At 39.4% G+C, this 25,501-nt stretch overlaps 1 protein-coding gene across 2 annotated transcripts in view; it reads left to right on the forward strand.

Annotated features, from left to right (window-relative positions):
• The window catches only part of LOC110200036 (mitogen-activated protein kinase kinase kinase kinase 4-like), a 233,465-nt gene that overhangs the window by 106,237 nt on the left and 101,727 nt on the right, over positions 1–25,501 (forward strand). For both annotated transcript variants that reach the window (XM_078148062.1, XM_078148063.1), the window contains exons 4-7: positions 2,328–2,453; positions 17,632–17,742; positions 18,845–18,935; positions 23,857–23,987. In XM_078148062.1, coding sequence (XP_078004188.1) covers positions 2,328–2,453; positions 17,632–17,742; positions 18,845–18,935; positions 23,857–23,987 — 459 coding nt within the window. The remainder of the gene's footprint in view (positions 1–2,327; positions 2,454–17,631; positions 17,743–18,844; positions 18,936–23,856; positions 23,988–25,501) is intronic.

Consider the following 25,501-nt stretch of genomic DNA (forward strand, 5'->3'; position numbering starts at 1 on the left):
AGAAGGGAAGGAGAGGAAGGGACTTAGTCTTTCTTGAAATTGGGATGCCAACACTGAAGACCAAATCAAGGGGTAGAGTGGTGGGATAAATAGGATTTCAATATTCACACTCTTACCTGAACTGGGCAAGAGAAGTATGAAAAGGATTATAGTAGTAAAAGTAGAAAAAACAGTTAGCAAGCCAGTCTAGGGAGGTAAAAGAGTGGCATCTGAATTTAAGGAAGACAGCAGAGATAGAATTGTTTCTTGTAAAAACAACAACAACGACAAAACCACAATATACACATACATTTGTTGGTCAGTTTTTTTTTCAGTTGTGTATGACTCTTTGTGACCTCCTTTGGGGTCTATTCGGCAAAGATATTAGAATCGTTTGCTATTTTCCTCTCCAGCTCATTTTACGATGAAGAACTGAGCTAAATAAGGTTAAGTGACTTGCCCAGGGTCACACAGATAATAAGGGTCTGAGGCTGGATTTGAACATAGGAAGATGACTCATAATCTACATTACAAAGCAGTAAGCATCAAATGAGTTCATACCACTACCATTCACAGTTATTGTTTATTTTTCCCTCCATCAAATCGTATTATATTGGAATAGAAAAGATCAATTAAAAAAAAAAAACTAGATAAGCAAGACCCAGAAGCAGTTGAAACCCAGTATTTGATAAATCAAAGAAAACAAGTTACTAACAAAAAGAATCAACAAGAAATTTTCTGAAAAGTGGAAAGCAGCTTGGCATACTTCAGATTTGGGCCAGCATTTTACACCATATACTGAAATGAGCTCAAAGTGGATATGCAAATGAATATAAAAGGTCATGTCATTAAAAATTAGAAGAAAACAAAACCAGATAGCTTTTGTAATTATGGATAGAGAGGAAATTCTCAACCAAGCAAGAAATATAGAAACCCTAAGAGATAAGATAGATCATTTTGTTTAAAAGAATTAAAAAGCTTTTGCATGAACCAAATCAGTGTAACCAGCATAACAGAAACTGTCATTTGGGGGAGGGAAGGCAATAAGTTTTGTTTCAAATATCTGTGAGAAAAATCTGATATTCAACATACATAGGGAATTGAAACAATTATGCAGGGTATCCTAAAAGTCTTAGTGCAGTTTTAAGCTTTAATAACTTAAGGAAGTAGAGGAGTGGGATCTGAGTCTAAGGAAGACAGCAGAGATAGTATTGCTTCCTATGAAACAAGCCTAATTTTTAAAAAATTTTTACTACTATACTCCTTTTTACACATCCCTTGTCCAGTGCAGGTAAGAGTGTGAGTCTTGAAATCCCATTTATCCCACCATTCTAGCTTTGGATTTGGTCTTCAGTGGTGTTATCCCAATTTTAAAAGCTGTAATAACTTAAAAACTTAAAATTGCACAAAGACTTTGGGACACCCTGTGTAAAACCAAGAGCCATTGCTCAATAGATACTTAATCAAAAGAGTTGAACAAACTGTTTTCAGATGAAGAAATGCAAATGATTGACAACAATGTAAAATAATGCCCCAAATCATTAATAATAAAGATATGCAGATCAAAAGCTCTTAGCCTTCCTCTTATACTCCCCAAACTGGCAAACATGAAAAAGTTAAAATGCTCAGTTTTGGAGGAGTTGTAGGAAGAAAAGCACCTAATTACTTTGTTGATGGACCTGTGAATTGGTGTAATCATTCTGCAAAAGCAATGTGGAATCATGAGAGATAAATCACTAAACTGTTCATAAACTTTGAGGCAGGGATCCCATTACTGGGCCTATACCCCAACGAAGTAAAGGACAGAAAGATCTATATATAACAAGATATTTATAGCAGCACTCTTAGTGTTGTCATTCTTCCACCAATTTTTCCTGAGGGCCCCTGGAGAGATTAAGTGACTTGCCTGGAGCCAATCAGCAGAATTAGAATCTAGGTATCCTAATTTTCAGTCTTAGGAGCTCTTTCTGTTTGATATACATTGTCCTCAGCCAGGTATATTCCTTAAAGCTTTTAAAAGAGGTAGTTTTAACACCGATGAATGGAAGTAAGTACCCCATTTATACAGTAGGGGTAGGGACTGAGTCTCTGACAACTTATATCCCCTAAAATATAACACCATGTGATAGAAACCAAATAGAACCTGACCTACAAATTCTGTCCCCTGACACCTCTCCACTTCGTTAATTTACAGTAATCATATAAATCTTATTGGCCCTTGGTATGACCTGGTACAATTCTTATGCTTTCTTTTATCCTTTGATCTCCAACAGCTAAGTGATCCATCATCTTTGAGGCACATGGCACAGAGTTGACAATGAAACCCACTGTCTGTTCTTGTTCTACAGGATGAAGAAGAAGAAATCAAAATGGAAATCAACATGCTTAAGAAATATTCCCATCACAGGAACATCGCTACCTACTATGGTGCATTCATAAAGAAGAACCTTTCTGGCCATGATGATCAGCTCTGGGTATGTGTGGCAACACCCTAGGAGAATATAATCCCTATGAGGCCATGGACTGTTTTGTTTTTGTCTTTGTATCCCCACCACATAGCATAGTGCCTTGCACATAGTAAGCACTTTCTAAATATTTATTGAATTGAACTGGATTAAAAGAGTCCAGATTAGAGCACAGAGAGAGGCCAATAATACAAGCTTGCTATAAATTGAGAAGAATGGAGAATATTCTTTTACTGGTCATAAGATCATTAACTTTCAGCACATATAATAACCACAATTAGTGATAAACAAGGTATTACCAAAGTAGCCATCCTGGTGGACTGACAAATAATGACTGACAACTAATAAATATGATAAATATAATAAATAATGACCAACAAATAATGAAGGATAATTTGTGATTAGAACTTTGCTTGTATGAACATGGGTGCTGCTAAAATATTTACTCTTGAAGTTTCACAACTAGGTGATGCAGTGGCCAGAGTTCTGGGCCTGGAGTCAGGAAGACCTGAGATCAAATCTGGCCTCAAATACTTACAAGCTACGTGACCCTGAGCAAGGCTCCGAATCTTCGTTTGCCTCAGTTTCCTCATCTGTAAAATGGGGATAATAATAGCACCTACCTGGGGTTGTAGTAAGGATCAAATGAGAGAATGATCTTAAAGTGCACAGCACAGTGCCTGACACATAGTAGGCACTATCTAAGTGTTAGCTGTTATTATTGTTATATATTTTCCACACACACACATACATATACACACACTCTTGGTTATGTTGTTAAATAATTAGCAAGGCCTTTCCCCAGATGATGAGTAATAGCAAAACAGCCCTTCTTTTGTCCAGATGATTAAAGATTCCAAATTAGTGAGATAGGAATTAAGATAAAACCTCAATTAAGTGAAAGCTAATTAGCCAGGGCCCTTAATCAACCAGAATCTTTGCTGCCCTGAAGTATAAGTAAAATTAGCAATTCACAAGAAACCAAGCTAGGATCAGAGACTGATTGAAAAAGCCATGTCCTACAAGGCATGGCCTGGGTTCAGTTAACATTTAGCCAGATCTCTTGTATCTCCATCTCCAAGACTGTGCTGTATAGTCATATCAATGGCCCAATTAGCAAACAGCAATTTTGTTGTGCCCTCCACACTATACTTTCTGATACAACAAAGTATAAATTTTATATACATATGTGCGTGTGTATACAGACATATACACATATATGTATATATGTGTATACACACACACACACACATATATATATATATGTATATATATATATATATATATATATATATATATATATATATATATATAATATTATATATATATATATATATATTCAATTATTTAGACTCCTTCATTGCCTGAACCATTGCCATTAGGGTTTTACTCTATATCTCTGTACAGCTTTTATTGGTATCTCTGCTTTTAGATATATGTTGTTTGTTTGTACATATCTTTTCATCTCTTTTTCCTCCCCAAATAATTTATTAGAGTGTTTTCTGTAAACATTGTTGGTTGATCCACTGATTGTCTGAGAGACTTCCTCTCTCCCCAGAATCTTAAACTCTTCTAAGGCTAAAAAATAATGTTATTTCCTGTATTGGGTTTTATATATTAGTAGTACCAAGTGAATCAATTATTTATAGAGGTGAGAGCTTACAAAGAACAGTCCACACTTTCTTGCCAATAATCCAGTGACATGTAAGACAGAATAACTGGAAGGGGTTCAGAACTCTGCCAGCTAATGATCAGGTAATGTAGCCAGATTATAGAGGGTCTATTTAAATTCACAGTTCTTCTTTCTCATGATCACAAAATCTTAGAGCTAGAAGAAACGTCAACAACCGTCTAGTCCAACACATCCTCCTAAAAGAATCCCCATTACCTATACATGAAAAAGAATCTGGGGGGGCAGTTTGGTTCAGTGAAAAGAACCCTGGCTTTGGTGTCAGAGAACATGAGTTCAAACCTCAACTCTGCCCCTTCCTGCCTATGTGACCTTAATCACTCTCTGGGCCTCGAGTTCATCACCCTGGAGGTGAATGATGTCTACTAAATCTTTTTTTTAATGTCCCTACCAGTACAATTTTGCAAGCCTAAAAACCATAGCATTCCTGGAAAGTAGTCATCCAGCCTCTTCTTGAAGACCTTCCAAGAATGGAAACCCACCTACCTCCCCAGGGGTATCATCATCTAAATGTTAGACACCAAGCTGAAATTGGCCTCTTTGCAACTCTTGCCTATTTCTCCTGGTCTTGTTCTCTGGAGTCAAGCAAAAACAAGTCTAAACTGCTCTCACGTCTCTCCTGAGTCTTCTCTTATCCCAGCTAAATCTTTCCACTTCCTTCAACTGATTCCCATATCCTGGTTGTTCTCCCCTGGACATTCTCAAACTTATTAATGTTGTTCTCAATAAGTGGTGCCCAACCCTGGAGCCTCCAGAAGTGGTCTGACTGAATGATCACCACCCCATTCCCACAAGCTAGGTCTCTTATGATACAGGCAAAGATCACATGAGCTTTCTTGGTTTCCTCATCACATTGCTGAATTCTGTTGAGCTTACAACTTGCTAAAACCCCCAGATCTTTTTCAGAGAAACCTCTAACCATGCCTGTCACCATCACGGAGTTGCTTTTCTGAACCCAAGTGTAAGACTTTATATTTATTCCTATTGAATTTCACCTTGCTAAATTTAGCCCAATGCTGTAGCCTAGTAAGATCCTTTTAGCTCCTGACTTTGTCACCTAGTGCAGGGCTTCTTAAATTTTTTCCACTCACCACCCCTTTTTGCATTTTGGCAGCATTCATTGGCATTGCATAGCGTGATGGCATGTGCAATGCAAAATGCACATGCGTTGTGTTCAGAACTAAGGCTGCAATGAAGTTGCATGATGCAACACAGGCAAGTACTGCCAGAAACACCTCGGATTCATTACATGTTTGATTTTTAATTAATTTTTGGTTATTATGTGTTCAGAAACCTTTTACTGTTGCCAAATTTTTCATGACCCACATAGGGTCATGACCCACAGTTTAGGAAGCTGATCCTAGTACATTAGCTATCCCTCCCAGCTTTGTGTTATTTCCAAATCTGATAAACATTCCATCTATTCCTTTTTGCAAGTCATTGATAAGAATGTTAAACAGCCCAAGGCCAAGCATAGGTCCCTGGGGCCCTCCACTGAAGCTTGCCTTCCAAGATGACACAAAATTATTAACTACTCTTTGAGTCCGAACATGCAGCCAATGCTGAATCCAACTTACTGTATTGCTTTCCAGTCCACACCTCTCCATTTTTTCCACAAGAATATTAAGAGATATTTAATCCAATGTTTTGCTTAAGTCTGAATAAACTAACTCTATAGCATTCTTCTGATCTACCAGTTTAATAACCCAAGGAAAATTTACTTGGGGATGACATCTCCTTGATAGAATCATGATGATTCTTCATACTCACCCCTTCCTTTTCTAGTTGTTCATTAATCACCTTTTTAATTTTCTATTCTAAGATTTTCCCTAGGGATTGGAATCAGGATCACTGATTTATAGTTTGTAGGCTATATTATCTTCCCCTTTTGGAAAATCAAAACATTTGTCTTTCTCCAGTATTATGGTACCTTTCCCTTTCTTCCTGATCTTTAAAATATTACTGATAGTAGTCCAGTAATCATATCCTCTTTAAGTACCTGAGGAGATAATTCATCCGGCCCAGGTGATTTGAAGTCATCAAAGGCAGTTAGAGACTCTTACTATTTCCTCACTTTGGGTAAGAACTCCTTGTTAGCCATTTTGGTGAGTAGTTCCTCCCCCCAGGCTTCCCGAGATTCTGATCCAGTATCGAATTTCCCACTGTTTATTCCCCTCTCTTTTGAAGGAATGTCTCACACTATTCATATTGATCCACCTCTGCTCTAGTTCCTACATTATCACGTTTGGGGAATCCATAGGCTTGGAGCCACTATGTTGGTTATCTTCATAGAATGTTAAATCTTAGCCTTCACCCGACACTCAGCACAATGAGGACACAATATGTCTACCTTCCAGGAGTGTTCACTTGAGCCAAAAATGTTTCTTTTAGTATTAATGTGAACAAAGGAGTTGGTGTGGTTGATTTCAATGTGAGCTGAAAGGTAAGAAGACATGCGCTGAAAATAGTTAAAGCTTATGTTATCTGTTGCCAAAGGAGAAGCAAAGAAATTCTATGAAGAATTCCACAAGACCCTCCAAATCAGGTCAGTATATTCCTTGATAATTACTGACTTCTATGCAAAGTTGAGGGCAGGTCAAGATGGTTAAAAAAAAAAACAGTGTTGGAGAACATGGCTCAGGTCTGAGAAATATGAAAGACTAAAAGCTCATAGGAGGACAACTAATAGACATAAAATGGGGAAAAAAGCCTTTGTCATCATCTCTACTGTGATCCATTTTCATCATCAGTAGAGGGGAACCACCACCACCTTTGAACCTTGATAATGTTACTGTGCCACGTGAAGGAGTAGAAATGGCAGTTGAGAAAATGGAATTGGGAAGAGTGGCTAGACTATATCAAATACAAGTTGAGAAATCCATGGTGGTTGCCATACAATCTTGAAAGCATTTTTTCCTCTGGAAGTAGAAGACACCAAAAGAAAGGAAACAATTACTGATAATGCAAATGCCCAGAAACAACCAAGAGAACATCTCTAACTTCCAACCCACATGGCTACTTTCTCACTGCTTTGAACATAGCAATTAATGCTTTTTTTATTCATTTATTTCTCTTTATGAGAATAATCCTTATGCTTAGCAAGGGTATTCTTTGTGAAAATGTGAGAAGAGAACAGGCAAGCTTTGATAAATGATGTTCTATAGCAGGTGCACAATGGATTGTAATGTGAAAAAAAATGTAAGATGCATTTGTTGTTGGTTGTTTTTACAAAAAAAAAAGCATTTGATTCAGTAGAAAAAATGCAACTTAAAGTCTCTCTTTCAACAAGGAGCCTCTCATGCATGCACTAAGGTCATACAAGATTTCTTGATAAATGCAGTCACAGAGATAAATGGATGCAATGGCCTTGTGATTATTAATGTCAATTGAGGCAAAGGTGTCAGCACCGTCATGGAATATGGCTTGTGCAGGGTGCAAATGAAAGAATGATTCCCTATCAGTCTTGATGAGGTCCTCCAGATGTTCCTCTTTGTGTGTGGTATTGTGCTGACTACATCAAACCCCAGAATGTTAAAGGACCTCCTGATGAAATCTAGGATTATTCTGAATAGATCAGCCCAACGGACCATACAGAAGAAACTAAAAGGGTGAATGGTGCCTATTGTCCCCACTAGGACATGCAATTGGCTGGTCAGTCCATTTATTTAGTCCATTAATACCTATATCTGGAACAGTGTATGCAGAAAGACAATGAGTCGGGCCCAGAATTGAATAGAAAAAAAAGAGAGCAGGGCTCAATTGCATTTGGGAAATTGTGCAGGGCTTTTAATTGATCCCAAGCAGCTTCCCATCACAAAGATCCATCCTTTCAGCACAGATGTTTTCCCAGTGCTTCTGTATGGCTTCAAATCTTGGAATGCTGCATTCCAGGTTGCAAAGGGCAATGGAAAAACATATGATGGGAACAAGCAGGCTGCAGAGTGTATTTTTGCCTTTCTTTGTCTCTCTAGCGTCTAGCATGCCCAATGTGTATTAAGCATTTAAAAAAGCTTGTTGGTTGATTGATGGTGACATATCCAATGGTGAACTGTACCTAAGACGTAAAGGGTCACTGAGTAAATGTATGATCAGAAAAGGAATTAGAATCATCATTAGATCAGAGAGGGAGCTAACAAATAGATGGCTCACAAACTCCATTACTCACAAAATATACAAAGATCTAGAGGAAAGGCTCCAGCATGTTGGCTGAATCCTCTGTAGAGTATCTTTGGAAGGACATGGATAAGAATCTCAAAGGCTTGCAAAGCTTTGGATGAGTTGTGAGCTAGACTGATAGAGGGAATACCCACATTCATGTGATCATAGGTTCACTGAAAATTGAAGTATGTGCAAACTACGCTTAGGAGTAAACTTGCTGGAAAGCATTCATTTAATATTCCAAAGCCAAATAGGAATGGGTTTTGGATTAGCCATTGTTTGTGGTTTATCCATGTATCTGTTCCCCTTCATTAGCATAAATAATCAAGAGTTGGCTACGTTCTGAAAAGTCTAAGGGTTTTATTTATTGACAGAGTAGTTTAATGGCCTGAGCAATTAAGCATAAATATATGCTTTTCTCTTTATCTGAAATAACATCTGCTATTAAAATAAAGGTTGACATATAATTCTATTCTCCTTCACATTGGTCAGGGCGCTAGTTAGGGAATTTAGTGCCTGAGGATGAAAAACTAGCCAGCTATGCAGTCAATTCAGTGGTGGCAAAAATAGATTTCCTGAGAAATTGGGTTTATTAAGAAAATAAAATCTGAATGAGACACTATCAAGAGTTTTAAGGCCTAAAATGGACCCACCTTGGCAGTAGTCCCATTTGGAAGGACTTGTCCTGCAGGAATGCAATTGATTTTTTTTTCCCAAAAAGAGTTTGCTAATCTCTTGGGAAAAATAACCAAGCAGTTGAAGGCCCCCTTGTCCCCTTCACAGAGTCAGACAAAAAAAAAAAAACAACACAAATACCTTAAGTACACAGCTCTGAGGTGGAAGTTGAGATTCCTTAGCCTGGTTGTCACTTATCTCCCTTAATCTGGCTCCACCTTCACTGTAGATGTTTATCTCCCATTACTCCCCACCATACTCCCTCAATTCCAGTCAAACTTTTATCCTTACTGTAGTCCATTTGTGCTATATTCATTCTTTCCTTTATACATTTGCTTACACCCTTCCTATCTTGAATGATTTCCCTCTTTTTCTCAGTTTATCTGGATTCTATTCATCCTTCCAGGCTCAGCTGCTCAAATACCATGTCTCAAAAACTCTTTTCCACTCCTCTTACTCACACAGCTTCCTCCTTCTCTGAATTTCTGATACACTCAGAGCTACAACTACATAATTTCTATCTTAGTCACTCTTTAAAGGTTTCATGCATATTAGTTTCATCTTCCCAACTGACTATACGTGCTTCAATGACAGAAGGAAGGACAGAAGGAAACAAGCATTTATTAAGCACCTACTATGTACCAGGAATAGTGCTAAGAGCTTTCAAAATATTGTCTTATTTGATCCTCACAACAACGGGGGAAGGGTAGATGTTATTATTACCCCCTTTTTCCACATGAGGAAACTGAGGCAAGTAGAGATTATATGACTTGCCCAGGGTCACTTGCCCAGGAAGTGTGTGAGGCTGGATTTTAATTCAGATTTTCCTGACTCCAGGCCCAGTGAAAGAATGGATCACAGGTTCTCCTTGAAGAGGCAAATAATGAAATTGACAGAGTTAATTGTATCTATCATCTAAAGGTGGCAAGAAATACCACCTCATGGGTCATTGTGTATTGCAATGCTGATGATAAGCATTTGCAAAAAGACCTCCATAAAAAAGGATTTTAAAATATGTGTTGAAATCTGTTATGGAAAATGAAGAGATGGAAAAGTTATATAAAGAACTTAAAGCAGTCTAAATCTAGTCAACATATGCAGTAATAAAAGATAACTTGAATTCAGAGTTGGACATAGGGGAGGACAGTGAAGAAATATTTTGAAAAACACGGGTCAGGAGTAAGAAACATGAGAAGAAATAACACAGAGATTACAGAAAAGCCTGACGTCTATGTATCATAAATGGTTTTTTTTAGAAAGAGTCAAGGGGTACATATAGTATATGGCTCACACTCGATGACATCCCCAAAAGTAAAACTGATTATAACAGGACAATAAATGGTTCCTGAGGTGGGAATCATTCCTGAATCTGTGTATATTTAGACCAGGGACTTGATAGAGCAATGATCAAAGGCAATACCAAAGAAATATGGAGATGATACAGTGGAAAGAATGCTTGTTCTAGAGTCAGAGAAGTAGGAGTCAAATGCCACTTCTGATATTTAGTATTTATGTGATTTTGTCAAGTCATTTAACTTCTCTTTGCCTCAGTTTCCTCATCTGTAAAATGAGATGTTTAGACTAGATGGTCTCTGAGATCCTTTCCATCTCTAGGTCTATGATCCTATAAGAAAAAATTAAAAGATAGACTGAGAATAGATTGAGTTGGTCCAAGACAAACAGAAAGGTCTTTGTTTCATACATAAAATGTGTATGTCTTCACTTTTTTGTAGTAGCAAAGAACTGGAAAAAAACAAGGTGCTCATCAACTAGTGGAATAAGTGAATAAATTCTGGTATGTGAATGTAAGGGAATTTTATTGCATTGTAAGAAATTAAGAATATGAATAATTGAGAGAAACTTGGGAAGACATATGAATTGATGCAGAGTGAAGTAAGTAGATCTGATAGAACAATTTACATGATGACCACAGTAATCTATTGGAAAACAGCATTGAAAGACTTCACATTTCTTATTAATGCATTGCAACTTTAGAGAACTAACAGAGAACTCACTTCTTGGCAGAGGTGGTGGTGCATTATAAGTGTGGAATGAGGCATTATATTTCAAAGCTTGGCCATTGTGTTAATATTTTCTGTTTAACTGTACTTCCTTATTACAAGAGAGGGTTCTGTTGGGGTGGAGGTAGGAAGTCCCTGAGAACTGATAGTGACATGAAAAAATCATGAATAAAACATTTTTGAAAAAAAAAACAAGCAATAAAAACAACTCTAGCCTGACCTATTAAAGGAATTACTGATGCAAAAAAAAAAATGGAAAATGGATAAAGTAACAAATATCAGCAAAATCTATTGCCATTTCTTGAGGAAATTTACCTTGTATAAATGTATGTTACCTTAGTAAAACCCATAGTGGGGAAGAAGGCAAAAGAGGAAGTGGTGGTAGAGGAATAGAGACTACAACAGAAGAAAAAAAAAACCTTACAGACTTTGACTTAAACTACCAACCCAATGGGATTTGGATTTTAGAGATTCTGTTTCATTTGATAGCTTTCATAAGCAGTACTTACAGAATTACAGAATCTTAGAATTGGAAGAGCCTTCATACTTCATGGATTTTGTTTCCAAAAAGTATACACAATAGGGAGAATTTTGCAGTGAACTGCATAAGTATGTGGTAAGGTCTTTCTGGCTTAATGATTATTGTCAAAGTGTGAGCTGGTCTCTCTCCTAGAAGCGAAAGTAAAGAGACTCAAAAAATGTTTCTCTTCTCTAGATTCACAGCATCTTAGACTTACAGCTGGAAAGTACCTTAGAGGCCAAATAGTCTAACCTTCTCATTTTACAAAGGAGGAAACTGAGGCCTATAAAGGCTATATGACTTGTACAAGGTTGCACATAGAATCATAGATCTGAGAACAAGATCTAGATTTCTGGAAACAGAGGGTGCAAGCATAATGAAGAGGAATGCTGGCAGACCCAACATTGTTGCTGTCATATACCTAGTTAAAACAAGGAAAAAGAAGAATTTGAGGAAGAGACACAAGCCTGGCACAAAGGCATGAGATAATAAATGACTTCAATTTATCCTAAATCTGTGAGAGCTCCCTTTCTGCCTAATTCATAGTAACTAATAATATCTTGACATACCTTAATAATAATTCATCCTTCAAGAAAGGAGGACCCACCCAACAAGGATAACTTTTATTCTGGATCTGATTCTCCTCCACAAGAAGCAATTGGTTGCTGGAATATAAATGATGAGAACCTTGAGGGGAAGTAAGGAGAAGAAAATCAGACATAGTCTGCTATGTAGCCTAGATTTTTTTAAAAAATAATTTCTTTTTTTCCCTTTCTTCTTTAACATTCAATTAATTTATTTCACTCTAATAGATATTCTAACACATGAGACTTCTATTGTTGTTCAGTCATTTCAGTCATGTCCAACTCTTTGGGACTTCATTTGGGGTTTTCTTAGCAAAGATATTGGAGTGGTTTGCCATTTCCTTCTCTAGCTCATTTTGCAGGTGAGGAAACTGAGGCAAACAGGGTTAAGTGACTTGCCCAGGGCCATACAGCTAGTAATTGAGGCTGGATTCGAACTCAAGTCTTCTTGACTCCAGGCCCAGTGCTCTATCCATTGTGCAACCTAGATGTCTATGAAAAACTTTAAAAGTAAGCAGCTATTGCATGCCATGCCTTATAAAAGCCATACCTTTTGCATGTTTTGAGTAGCACCTGGTAAACTATGGGCATTTAAAATATTTTATCTTATATTTATTGATGTCTTTTGTATTTATGTGGCCTTTATTTCTGAATATATCCCTTTCCCTCCCCAGCAAGTCCCTTGCCACAAAGATAAAAAATAAGGGGGGAGAAAAGCAGTTCATCAGAGCTAACATATCATCTATGTCTGCTTGTATCTACAATATCTTATATCCATAACCTCTTATTCTGCAGTGAAGGGGCAGTTGCATTGTCTCAACTTCTCTTTGGGGCCAAGTTTCAGTATTGTAATTTTGCACCTTTCAATTTTGGTATTTTGTTCTTTTAGTTTACATTTTTGTAACCATTGTATAGTTTTCCCCTGTTTCTGCTTACTATATTCTGTAGCAGTTTGTAAACTCTTTCTGTGCTTTTCTGAATTTTCCATATTTATTGTTTTTTATGGTACATGGATATTATATTCTCTCTTTTTTTTTTTACCATAACTTGTTTAATTATTGCCCAATCAATGGACATCTTTATTTCTAGTTCTTTTTTTTAACTAGACTTAAGATTTCATTAGCATAGGGAACCCCTGATAAGGAAACTTCCTCTATCAGTGCAAACTCATACTAAGTCTGCAACTTATATTATTATTATAGTTATCTATCCTATTTTTTTCTATCACAAAAAAATGCTGTTATGAAGGTTTTTTTATAGGGGGGCCTTTCTATCATTAATCTCCTTGGGATATATGATTAGCAGTAGGATCTCAGGGTTAAAAGGTATATATGCATTTTAGTCACTTTTTTTCATGTAATTCCAAATTGCCTTTCAGAATAATTGGAATGACAGCTCCACCAACATTGTGTTTATCTTCTTATGATTCCTTCAACATTATTTCTATGCTTTGTCCCTTTTGCTAATTTGCCACATATAAGGTAAAACCTCAGAATTGGTTTGATAAGCATTAGTCTTATTACTAAAGATTTGAAGAAGTCTTTCATATGGTCATTAGTAATTGCAATTATTATTTTGGGAACTATTTATATCTTTGAGCTTATGCACTGGGAACTAGCCTTTGCCTTCTATATTTATTCCCTATGTAGCTTAGATATCAGACCCTTCTCAAAGTATTTGAAGCAATATTTTTCCAGTTCACAGTTTTCCTTCTTACTCTTGTTGCATTGATTTTGTTTGCGCAAAAGCTTTCCAATTTCATGTACTCAAAAACTGTCTATTTTATCTTTTATCATTTCTTCTGTCTCTTGTTTGATTATGACATTTCTCCCTAGCCACAGTTATGAAAGTATCTGATTTTGTTCCCTTCTATTTTTTTAAGTGTGGCCTTTTATAATTCAGACTGTATATCTATTGTGAACACATAGTAATAGTATATGAAATGAGATGTTGGTCACAACCTAATTTCCTCCAGACTGCTTTCCAACATTCCCATTAGTTCTTGTGTAATATGGAGTTATTCCCCCAACTGAGTTTACCAAACATATAAGTTAATGAGTTTGATTATTTCTAGTGTTTGCTTATCTTATCTGTTCTACTAATTAGCTTAAAAAACCGGTTCACTCATATACATTTTAATTTTTTTTAGCCAGTACTAATTACCTTTTATAATTACTGCTTTGTAATATAATTTGAAGTATGTTATTATTTTGTCTAGCTCTATAAAGTATGCCCTTGGCAGGGAATACTTTGGTTATTTGGTGCTTGGTACCAAGCAAACTTTGTAATTTGGTTGATGTGGCAATAAATTTGCAAATTCATTTAGGCAGTATCATAATTTTTGTTGTGTTGAGGTGGCTCAACCCTGAGCAATAACTATCCCTCCAATTATTGCGGTCATTCTTGATTTCTTTAAAGAATGTAGTGTACTTATATGTCTTGAGTATGTCTTGGTAGATTGACTCCCAGATAGTTTATGCATTTTGTAGTTATTTTAATGAAGAAATGTTAATGATCAGGGGAGGAGGGTTAATTTTGTATCCTGCTACTTTACTTGTTATTAATTACTATCATTTATTTCAGTTAGTTCCCTTGATGATTCTCTAGGGTTTCCTAGATAAATCATTATATCATCTGAAAATAGAAGTATTTTGTCTTCACATTGCCAATGACAGTGCCTTTTAATTTCCTTTTTTCTTGCCTTACTTCTATCACTAGTATTTCTAGAACATGCCAAATATTGACCTCTCCACTATCCTCCCTCCTCCCTTCCCTCTTGTTCTTTTGTAAAACCCTTTATCCTTTTAGTTCATCTTCTCCAGATGATGATTTCTCTAGCTCCATACTAGCTAGTTCTTATTAGACATATTTCCAAAATGCTAGTGATATCAGTAAGAAGAGAGAAAAATTAAAAACATAAATATCAGCAAAGAGGAGTCAAAACTGCCTATTTGCAAATAACATGATAGATTACTTAGAAAACCACAACGAATCAACAAAGAATTGGTTGACACAGTTAATAACTTAAGTAATATAATGGGATGAATCAGTCGTGTGTCATGTTGAAATAGTGCCCTACTCCTTCTTTACATAGGGGATAGAATTATTTTTGGGGGTCCACAGAAAATAATCGAAAAGGGAAATTAGCCAGATTCCCCTAGCCATATAATTTCCTGCAATTGCCCTCTAAGTTAATAATTTCTTAATAAACTAACCACCAGTTAAAGAAACAGTTCATACCACAGAACTTAGATGTCCTAATTAAGTTTATTGAAGAATATTCTTTGTACCCATAGACTTACCTGGAGGACAGGAGGTGAGATGGGATGTTATTTAGACATATGTTTGGAATTGGGTCTCACCAACTATCTGAGAAGTACAGAGGCCTAAGATCTCCAGTCAGCTAATAAGGAAGGAGGCAGGTAGAGTGGCAACTTCTAAATTGTCTGGGGTATATAAGCTTGTAGCACCACACATTGGATGGCAACACCAAGGATCATTCCCTACTAGCTATCTGGGCAATGCAGAGGTCTACAATCCCAGTTCAGCTAGTGGGGAATTGGGTGGCTATGCCCAAACATCTTGGGAAGGTTTCAAAACCAAAGATGAGGTGGTAGCACTCCAGATGTTGCAAAGATGTTTTATGAGATTTCCCTTTTTCCCCCCCAAAATTTCCTGTCTTTAATGGATATTAATAATGTTTCCATTTTCTAGTTCCTAGGGCAGGAATGGCTGAATAGGAGGGGAAGGATAGGAACAGCAGGCTCTCCTTTCTCTGGAACCTGGGGAAATCTATCATTATATGTAAACTAGAGTACTAAGTAAATAAACAAACAAACTTAGTTATCTTAGACTGAGTTGAGCATTATCACAATTACTTTAGGAATATAATTTATAAGTGAAATTACATAGTAAGCAGAAAACACTGAATGTATGCTACTGAGTTTTCTTTATCTCCTAAATAAGCCAACCACTTTGAGGGAGGACAATAGAGTCTTTTCTCCAAAGAATTTGCACCTTTCTCTGGATAAGTTCCTAGTAAGCAATAGCAATTTATTCACTAAAAGAAAAGATCCCATTTGCTATTTTAAATCCTAAATCCCTCTAACAGCAAACATTTGTTAATTGCCTACTGTGTGCCAGGCACTGTGCTAAGTAATCGCTTTACAAATACTATCTCATTTGATCCTCACAACAACCTTGAGAGATAGGTAGGTGCTGTTAATATCTCCTCTTCTCAGATGAGGAAATTGAGGCAGACAGATGTGAAATGATATGTCCAGGGTCACACAGCTAATAAATGTCTGAGGCGGAATTTGAATTCAGGTCTTCCTGACTACAGGCCCAACTCTCTATCCACTGTGCCAACCTAGTGGGATATAAAAATTACATAACAGACATTATGGGATGTATTGTAGCAGGCAAAGATGTATTTGCCCTAATACACATTTAAGGTCTGTCACTTAGGCTGCATTAAGTAAGGCAAAGAACATCTAGGTCTAGGGAACTGACTGCCCCAGTCAGGTCCGATGTGTTCTGGGCACCGAATCTTAGATAGGACATTGATTAACTGAAGCGCATCCAGAGAAGATGATGAAGTTAGTGCTATATGAAGTGGGGTTGAAGGAATACTGGATGTTTATAGCCTGGAGAAGGGAAGACTTAATGACTATAATTAGCTCTCATTTAAATAGGGCTTTAAGGATTGACAAAGTGCTTTACACACATTATCGCATTTGATTAAGGAAGATAAGATTACTCACTCTCCACACGGTCGGGTGGTAGAGGGATTAGTCTTGCTTTGCTTGAGGTAACAGTGTAGTAAGGCCAGGCTTGCAAATTTCTAGGCACTAAATAAAAGTAAGTTACTGTCATTTTTATATCTTAGGCCATCCTGTCCCCATTTGGGATAGCTCCAGTTGTTTTATGGCTTTTGTTTCTTACCTCAAATCAATGTAATCTCTTTCAGTTTCCATTCTTTTCTCCTAATTCTGCTGGGGAGTGGGCAAATAAGAACCCTCCAGTTAATAATAATCATATTTATATGGGTTTACTATGTGCCATGCACTGTGGCAAGCACTTTACAATTATTATCTCATTTGATCCTCACAACCCTGGGAGGTAGTAATATTATTACCCCATTTTACAGATGAGGAAACTGAGGCTAACAGAGGGTAAGTGACTTATTTAGGGTCACACAGCTAGTTAAATGTCTAAGGCCAGATTTGATCTCAGGTCCTCCCTATTTCTAGGCCAGGCGCTCTGGCCACTGTGCCACCCAAGTGTCTTGCCCAGGGTCACACCGCTAATAAGTGTCTGAGGCAGAATTTACTTAAACAGTTTAAGCTTTTCTGGCTTTGGGAACTGGGAGCATCTTTCCTTATGGATCCTCAAGCCTGTGCAGGAGGACCTAAGGGAAGGTGAATGTCTTTGACTTTGTTTCTCCATGTGTTCAGCAGACTACAGGTCACCTGAATGAAATGTCTTCCAGGATGTTGAGGGAAGCACTTCTGGTTACCTTGTTCTTCCCTCCTTGCAGCTGGTGATGGAGTACTGTGGAGCAGGCTCAGTGACCGATTTAGTGAAGAAAACCAAAGGTAACTCCTTTAAAGAAGACTGGATTTCTTACATCTGCCGGGAGGTACTACGGGTGAGTCCTTGTGCAGTTATTATTCCCTGTAGTTATTGAAGGAGCCTGGGTAGAGGTTTTTAAAAAAAATGCAAATATATAATGGGGGAGGGGGGCACGGGGGGGGGTAGAAGGGCAACTGCAAACAATAAAAGATTGTGGATTGGAACTGGAAGGAAGGGAGGAAGGAGGGTGATGAGTATATGAGGACAGCCTAAAAAGATGAGGCTTCTCCCATTTAGAAAGAGAAAAACATGGAGTAGGGGTGGCCTCTTCAGCCTGGTGTTTTTCAGAAAAGTTTGCAACTGTCCCACCACCTTTTTGCAGATAGACCGACAGTGTGAGCCCACTCCCTTCTTTCTCCATCTGAAAAAACAGATGTACAAAGCAGCTGTACTCCATTCTGCTTTCAGTGCAGTACCTGCCAGGGACTGAGAAAAACCCAAAGCCCTGGCTGACCCAAGCTGTGACCTAGGCAAATGGGAGCACCTAAAAACCAAGAACAGGAATTAGGCCTGGCCACACTTGCACTGCCTGCAATCAGGAGAGATGCCATCATCATCTCTCACAGTGCCCCAAGTGGGGTGGGGTGACTTCAGTGGTAGGAGGAGGGAGTCAGTCTAGTAAGCCAATTCAAATTCAAGCCATTCTCAAATGAATTTCCATATTTCCCTAATTTCTCAGCTTTCAAAAACTGACCAAGAAATATTAGTAAGTGGGCTTGAATGAGGTAAAATCCAGAGGACATCTGGATTGCCAATTAAGCCAGCCAACTTTTTCCCTTTTAGAGAGGACAGAGGCTCCATAGTCCACTGAGGCAAAGACTTCTATGGGATTTTCTTTGCCTTTCCTGGGTGTCTTCCTTGGTTTCCTTTCTCAGAAGTCCACAGAAATATTTCTGAGAACTTGTCACCTAAAGAATTCAGTCTGAAAAATCTAAGCCTGAGTCACTTCTCTTACCAAAAAGCTCCAGCCTTGTATCAGGAGTTAGGGTCAGTTGCCCAAGTCATCTGGTCAACTCAGTTCAGCAACTATTGACTGAGCCCCTGCTGTGCGAGAGCCCATCTAAGGCCCAGTGTTCCTACAAGAGGGCATGGTGACAATGATGTGATTTTTCCTGCAGGGCCTTTCCCATCTTCATATGCACCATGTCATTCACCGGGACATCAAAGGACAAAATGTCCTTCTGACTGAAAACGCTGAAGTAAAACTGGGTAAGTCTTCTTGAAGCAGTTGGTAGAGGCAGACATTAAGCACATACATAGAAAAACTGAGTGTAGAAGACAGCTATAAAACGCGCGGTTTCTGTATTTGTGTTACCATCATTGTCTTCAGATTGTCAAAGAGTTAGCAAGGGAGAGAGCTCTCATCTGGAGCTTACTTGTCTATAACATGGGCCATGTAGTAGAATGGAAAAAGTTCTGTACTTGGAATCTGATGACCTGGGTTCAAATACCAACTCTAATACTGGCTTACTACATCATCTTAAACAAGTCTCCTTCACCCATCTGGTCCTCAGTTTCTTCATCTCTAAAATGGAGAGATTTGGCTAAAAAAAATCACTTAAGGTCCCTTCCAGCTTTGGCTAAACTTTCAACTCTAAATTCATTTATTCTTTGCCCCATCATTTCTCCTCTCTCAGCCTTAATTTCCTTACCTGTTTAAGGATGTTTGCATTATACTGGCAGGGTTGTGGAGAGAATCAAATAAGAGGATCCATGTGAGAGTTCTTTGTCACCATAAAGTAATAGGTAATTGTGAGCTGATTTTCTTCCTGCTAAGACTAACCCAACACATTGTTTGACATCATGGAGATAGTGGATCAATCAATAAGTACATATTAAATGCCTTCTGTGTGCCAAACAAAAAGGAAACAGTGCCTGCCCTCAGAGAACTGGAAAGGACCTCAGAGGCCCTCTAGTCTCATTTTAAAGAGGAGGAAACTGAGGCACAGGAAAGTTGTGATTTGCCCAGCCATGGAGATAATAAACATCTTAGATAGAAGGATTTGAACCCAGGTCCTGGGGCCTTAGACACAGTGCTCTTTCCCCTGGACCACACAATGCACCCAACATTGGTTGATGGTGTTTTTCACTTTGGAACCAGATGTTTCAGTACCTGCTAGCCACATGACCTTGTTGTCATGTTTGGGCAGTAGATATTATGAGATTTAAAGTAACACCAGTAACTCACATTTGTCTGGGGCTTTTGCTGCTCTTGCCTCATTTGACCCTCGTGGGCCTCTCTGTGGGATGAGCAGGTTTCAAAAGTATTGCTGTCACCCTAGGGAGAGTAACAAACAGACAATGTGATTCAGAGAGGGGCAGCAATCTGCCTGAGGACACAGAGCTAGCAAGTGTTAGCGTCAGGACTGCTCTCACAACATATTCAGAAGGGCTGGGGTGGGAGTGGGAGGACTTCAGGGAGCCTTGTTGTTTAAGGCAGCTTTATTTAATGCTAGCTAATCACCTGCAAGCATTAGAACAGCCGCTGATCTCAGATCCTATCATTACAGGGCCTCTCCCAAATGGCTTTCTATCCTACACAGTCTTTTTGGGGTTTGTCTGCAGCTGAAAAAGTGTCCAAATAGCACCAGAGCTACATTTTATGCTCTCTGTGAGCGCATGCTCCATGGAGTTCTTATTGAGGGAGCAGAAAGTTGTAAGCATGTTTGTCCTTGAAATAAATGACTATAAATGTGTATCAGGTTGAAAAGTAATTCCAGGAAAATGTGTTATCTTCTCTATTCCTGAAAGCCACAGTGTTTAGAAATTCAGCGTGGAAATTTATGAAGGTCACCCAGATTCCACCAAGTCCCAAACAAACAGCACGGATAACATACCGACCCAAAGGGCAGAGCCCTGAATTTTGGACATACAGTGGGACCCCACTTATCTAGAGGTCAGATTTCTGGCAATCTTCAAACAACAGTAATGTAGCCAAGAAGCTGGGAGTATCTAAAAGGGCCTCTGACATGCTAGGTGAATTGGTTAGGAAACAAACAAACCAACCAACCCATGGCCATTATTCTGTGAGAGAGGCCCCGATGTGGCCCCTTCAGAGTGTGACTCTCATTTTACACACAATTCCTAAAATAGTGGTTATCTTAATTTCTCAGTAGACAGCAGTTAGAATAGGGAGGGCTATAAGACAAAGAGAAAGTGGTTGGGGTGGATGCAATATTTGCAGGGGTGTGCCCCTCTCATATCTGTCTAATATGAGCTACTAAAAAAACAAAAACCAATTGCTAAATTTTCGAGATGAGCATTTACATTTGAAACTCTGCAAATGCTACAAATCAAGACTCGGTGTATTTGTTGTTGATTTTCTCCATCACTTTCTTAAGTCTAAACAATGTTAGTAATGCAGGTTAAATTTAAAAGTGTTTGTGTGTCTTTTCTGGAGAGCTGGTGGTTAAATATTTACCAGCACACCACTGGATGTTTATGACGTAATGACAAAAGTCATCACTAACTTTTGGCTAAGGATAGAGAATGGACTTGTGATTTCATCAGTGTAGGGAATTCCCAGAGAAGGGAACTCCCTCTACCTTATCTACAACTTGCCTAGGGCCCTGGGGACGAGTTTAAGTGACTTACCCAAAGTCACACAGACAATATGGGTTAGAGGCAGGATTTGATCCTAAGTCTTTCTGGCTCTAAGGTCAGCTCTCTCTATCCACTATGTTGCTTCTCATCAATTTACTGTATTTAAAAAAAAAAATTAACAAAAGAAAAAAATTACTGATGTAAAAGTACCTCATTCCTCAAAAATATGAGAAAGTGTTGCAGGAACTGGGGATTTTTAGCCTGGAGAAGACTTAATGGGATACATGATAGCTGTCACCAAAGAAAGATTTGAAGGGCTGCCCGAGTAATAAAAGGATTAGCTTTATTATGCTTGGCCCCATTGGGCACAACGAGGGACCAGTGGTTGGAGGATGCAAAGAGAGAGATTACAGGTCAGTGTCTCACAAGATAACCCATTCCTTTCTGCTGGAATGAGGTAGTGAGCTTACTGTTATTGGTAGTGTTCAAATAGAGCCCATGTAACCACTTAACAAGCATGAAGTAATAGAGTAGTGACTTAGCAGACCCAGGTTCTGATCTCAGAGTGGCCTATTGTTATCTGTGCAACCCTGTGTTACATCACCTCCCTGGGCTTCAGTTTCCATAACTGAATAAATGGGCAAAATGAATAGATTGAATTAGATGATCTCTAAGGTTCCCGAACCAACTTGAAAATCTTAAGATTTCCTGCATGGAATCGGACCATTGACATAGGTGACCTTGGAGATCCATTCCTAGGCTACAGTTCTGTGTTTCTGTGAGCAAAGTCTAGGGCAGGGCCAGGAAATGGGAAGTTAAACATTCAATACAAAGCTGAGGTCCAAATTCAGAATAAGAGTCAAGTTGGGAGCTACAACCCAGTGTTAGCTCAGAATAGAAAAGCAGCAGGGGCAAGTTGATGGTGAACTCATCAGGTACTCAGGTGAAACTGGCTGCTTCTTCTTAGAGACCTGGCTAATTGTTTGGGTGTGTGGACAGTGCCACGGGCAGGTGTTGTGTGTGTGTGGGGGGAAATCAGCTGGTTGCTCTGGAAACTGACCTAGTAGCCAGGTGTTGCCAGTTAGCCCCTGAGATCGGCCTCACCTTTTGGGTCCCCTCCCACTTCGGGAGCAATTTCATGAAGCTGGACATTAACTGTTAACTCCATAAAGATGACTACTGTCCGGTAGGAATTAAAGATTTTCCAGATGATCCCTAAAGCTTAGCGAAAAACTGATGATAACAGCATCACCTCCTTCCTCAGCTTTGTTGTTTCTGGCAAAACAAGGTCGCTGACAGAACATGGCTCTTGTCTGAGATTTTTTTCATATGGTTTTCCGTAATTGCTAGCAGTATTGTTCCTTTATGGCACTAGTGGTAATTAGGTTACAGACAAGTGAACTGAAGGCTGCCTTAGGAAATCATATACCCAAGGAGGGCAGAGAAGCGAGTGAGGCACAGGGATGGGGAGGGCAATCAATCCCGTGCTTCCCTCTCAGACAAAGTCATGTCACCAGGAATCGAGAGAAGGTGACTCTGCCACAGGGACATGGCTGCCTAGATTGCTAGGGTCAGGGCCTCAGATTGATTACCTGGAAAATAAGGGGATTAGACTAAATGACCTTGAAGGTTCCTCTCTAGCTCTAACTCTGTGATCCTGCTCAGGAGCTTGCTAAGCCCTGATCTAACCTATTTCTGAAACCTTCTAGAAAAGGACATTCTACAACGTCCAGTGGTAATGTTCCAACATCCCATAATCCTTGTGCTTGGCAAGAGCTCCCTAAGCACAAACCTCAATCCCTCCTGCTTCCTCTTGGGTCCCTTCCCTCTCTTCTTAGTGCAGATGGGAACATTTTTTCATCAACTTTCATATGCCTAAAACCCAAAAAGTCCTCAAAAGTTTTTCCCCTTTCCCCCTCCTTCAGAAAAAGGCTGCCTTTTTTCCAAGCTGAGAAGCCCAGACATTTTCTGTGTCCGAGACCACCATGCCAAGCTCCTTCTAATGTATCCCACAGATGAATATATCCCACAGTTGCTAATGCCACTCTTTCCAAAGCATCCCACGATTAACTTTTAGAGCCAAAACTAAGATGTGGACATCACAGTAAATATTTATATCTGCTTCAACCTAGCTGCGGAAGACTTTCCTTTAAACTTGACCATGAAACTCATTTTTCTTCCCCATCATGATGGGACTTTCTCAAATTATTGGTGAAGCTTCCCAGTCCAGCCTGTTTTGTGTTTTTTCAGATGCTCTTTTCAATCCCTGTCCTTCTTCCAGGAAAGTGGCAAATCCAAACACTATTCAGGGTGTACTGATGGGGCTTAGTTTTAATATTCATGGTAAGCATTCAGCCAAGCCAACCATAGATTTATTACAGTACTGCTGGGGCTCTTTCCAACGTCAACATCAGCAGAAGCCTCTTTCCCAGTGTTCCTGGAGCAGGCCCCATGTTCAACTTTCCCATGTTGGAGCTTCAATCTGTTCTCCATTGTGGCTTGCGTATCTGCTTTCCAAGTGAAGGCAATAACTCATCAAAGCATCTTGTCACCGACTTACTCTTTGGACATGTGTGGAATTTTTCAGTGGATTTTGGAGTGAGTGCCCAGCTGGACCGGACCGCTGGCAGAAGAAACACCTTCATTGGGACGCCATATTGGATGGCACCAGAGGTGATTGCATGCGATGAAAACCCTGACTCGACCTACGATTACAGAGTGAGTAAAATGATGGGGAACATGGGGTCTAGTGAATAGAAGCATTGGTAAGCAATGGTCTTTTCAAGGGCTGAGATGAAAGATTGAAATGTTTTCCTCAACACCACTGTGCAATGTGAATGTATGAAAGCAGGAGAAGAGGAGAGTATCACTCCCAGGTGGTTTGGGCCAGCCTTGAGTGTTCACAGCCTTTCTACCTGGCCCATCCCTGAGATGGCCCCACACCACTTTCTGATCCTCACCACCTCCTAGAGTGCCTAGGACAAGGGAGTGTGGTCCCAGGGAGAGTGACTCCCAATCAAAGCACCTTACCAATCAATTTGACACTGAGAGGCTGGTTGGCTGAAGGACAATTGATTCTGCTTTGATTTGGGCTATGTTTCATTGTGATGGTGAGTGGCAGCTTTGTTTCCTCTGCTATTTGGCAATGAATAGAAAAGAGAGGTGCTGGACTTCTCTAGCCAATATGTGCTCATTTCTCTTCCCACAGCCTCCATTTCGAAAATCACCCCTTTCAACGACTAGGTATTTATTGTCTTTCATAACAGGTTTTTCTGTGTAAGAAGCATTAGGGAGCAGAGGCCTAATGGTTTTCCCCCTGTGGTCTCAATAGACCCTAACTTAAGCACTCAAATGACTTCCTGCCATTTTTATCCCTTCTGAAAATGCTTCTGGAGGTTTTCCTTTCTCTTTCTTTTTCCTGCTCTTAAGCTGCTTCCTTTTAGTTCTACCTCCTAAAGAGTGGCCTTTTGCTTTGTGGATAATGTACCTTATCTAGATGGGGAGACCCACCTTGCTTTGTCTTGCTAATCTGTCTACCTAGAATTTTTCCTCCGTGGAATGTGGGAAGCCCCTCCCCTCCCCCCTTCCTCATACTATGTCTCTAGGCAACGCTTAGCTAAGACTTCCCAAAGGGGTGATGGAGAGGGGGCAGCCTCAAGCCTAATGCTCCTGTACTTGATAGGGCAGAAAGGCCTTAGCGTGGAGGCCATTCCACAAGAGGCTACTGTTTTGCACCATTCATTTCCAAAGAGAAAATTATTCCAAATTCTGAGGAGGCCTTAGGGGCCATCTCTTGTAGCAAGGACTAGGTGAGTCTTCATCAGAGCCATAGCTAGGAATTTGGGCACTTGAGAAAAATTCAGGAGGTGAGAGTAGGCCTTGGGAGAGACCTCAGATCTCAGAACACACAGCCCCATGGGTGGAGAGGCAGAGAACCTGGAACATTTCTGCTGCCAAGGTCATTGGAGGAGGGAGGACAGCAGGGCCAAGCTGGAAAAGGCTCACTAGAGGGTGGAGTCAGCCTCAGGATCAGGATCCAACCTCAGAGCTCCCTCTGACATCGCTGCTGATCCCAGGTACCCCCATGAAAAGTATGGCAGGGGACCATCTTAGTCAGTTGCAATTATGTATGCCTGGAGAGGGAGCAATCCATCCCCCCCAAAAAGGCTGGCTTTCCTCCCACAGCATGGCCAACGATCCCAGCCCTGAGGAAAAGGTAAAAGGGGGAGAGA

Source organism: Phascolarctos cinereus, unplaced genomic scaffold, assembly GCF_003287225.1.
Source record: "Phascolarctos cinereus isolate Bilbo 61053 unplaced genomic scaffold, phaCin_HiC Scaffold_8;HRSCAF=390, whole genome shotgun sequence".
Lineage (NCBI taxonomy): Eukaryota > Metazoa > Chordata > Mammalia > Diprotodontia > Phascolarctidae > Phascolarctos > Phascolarctos cinereus.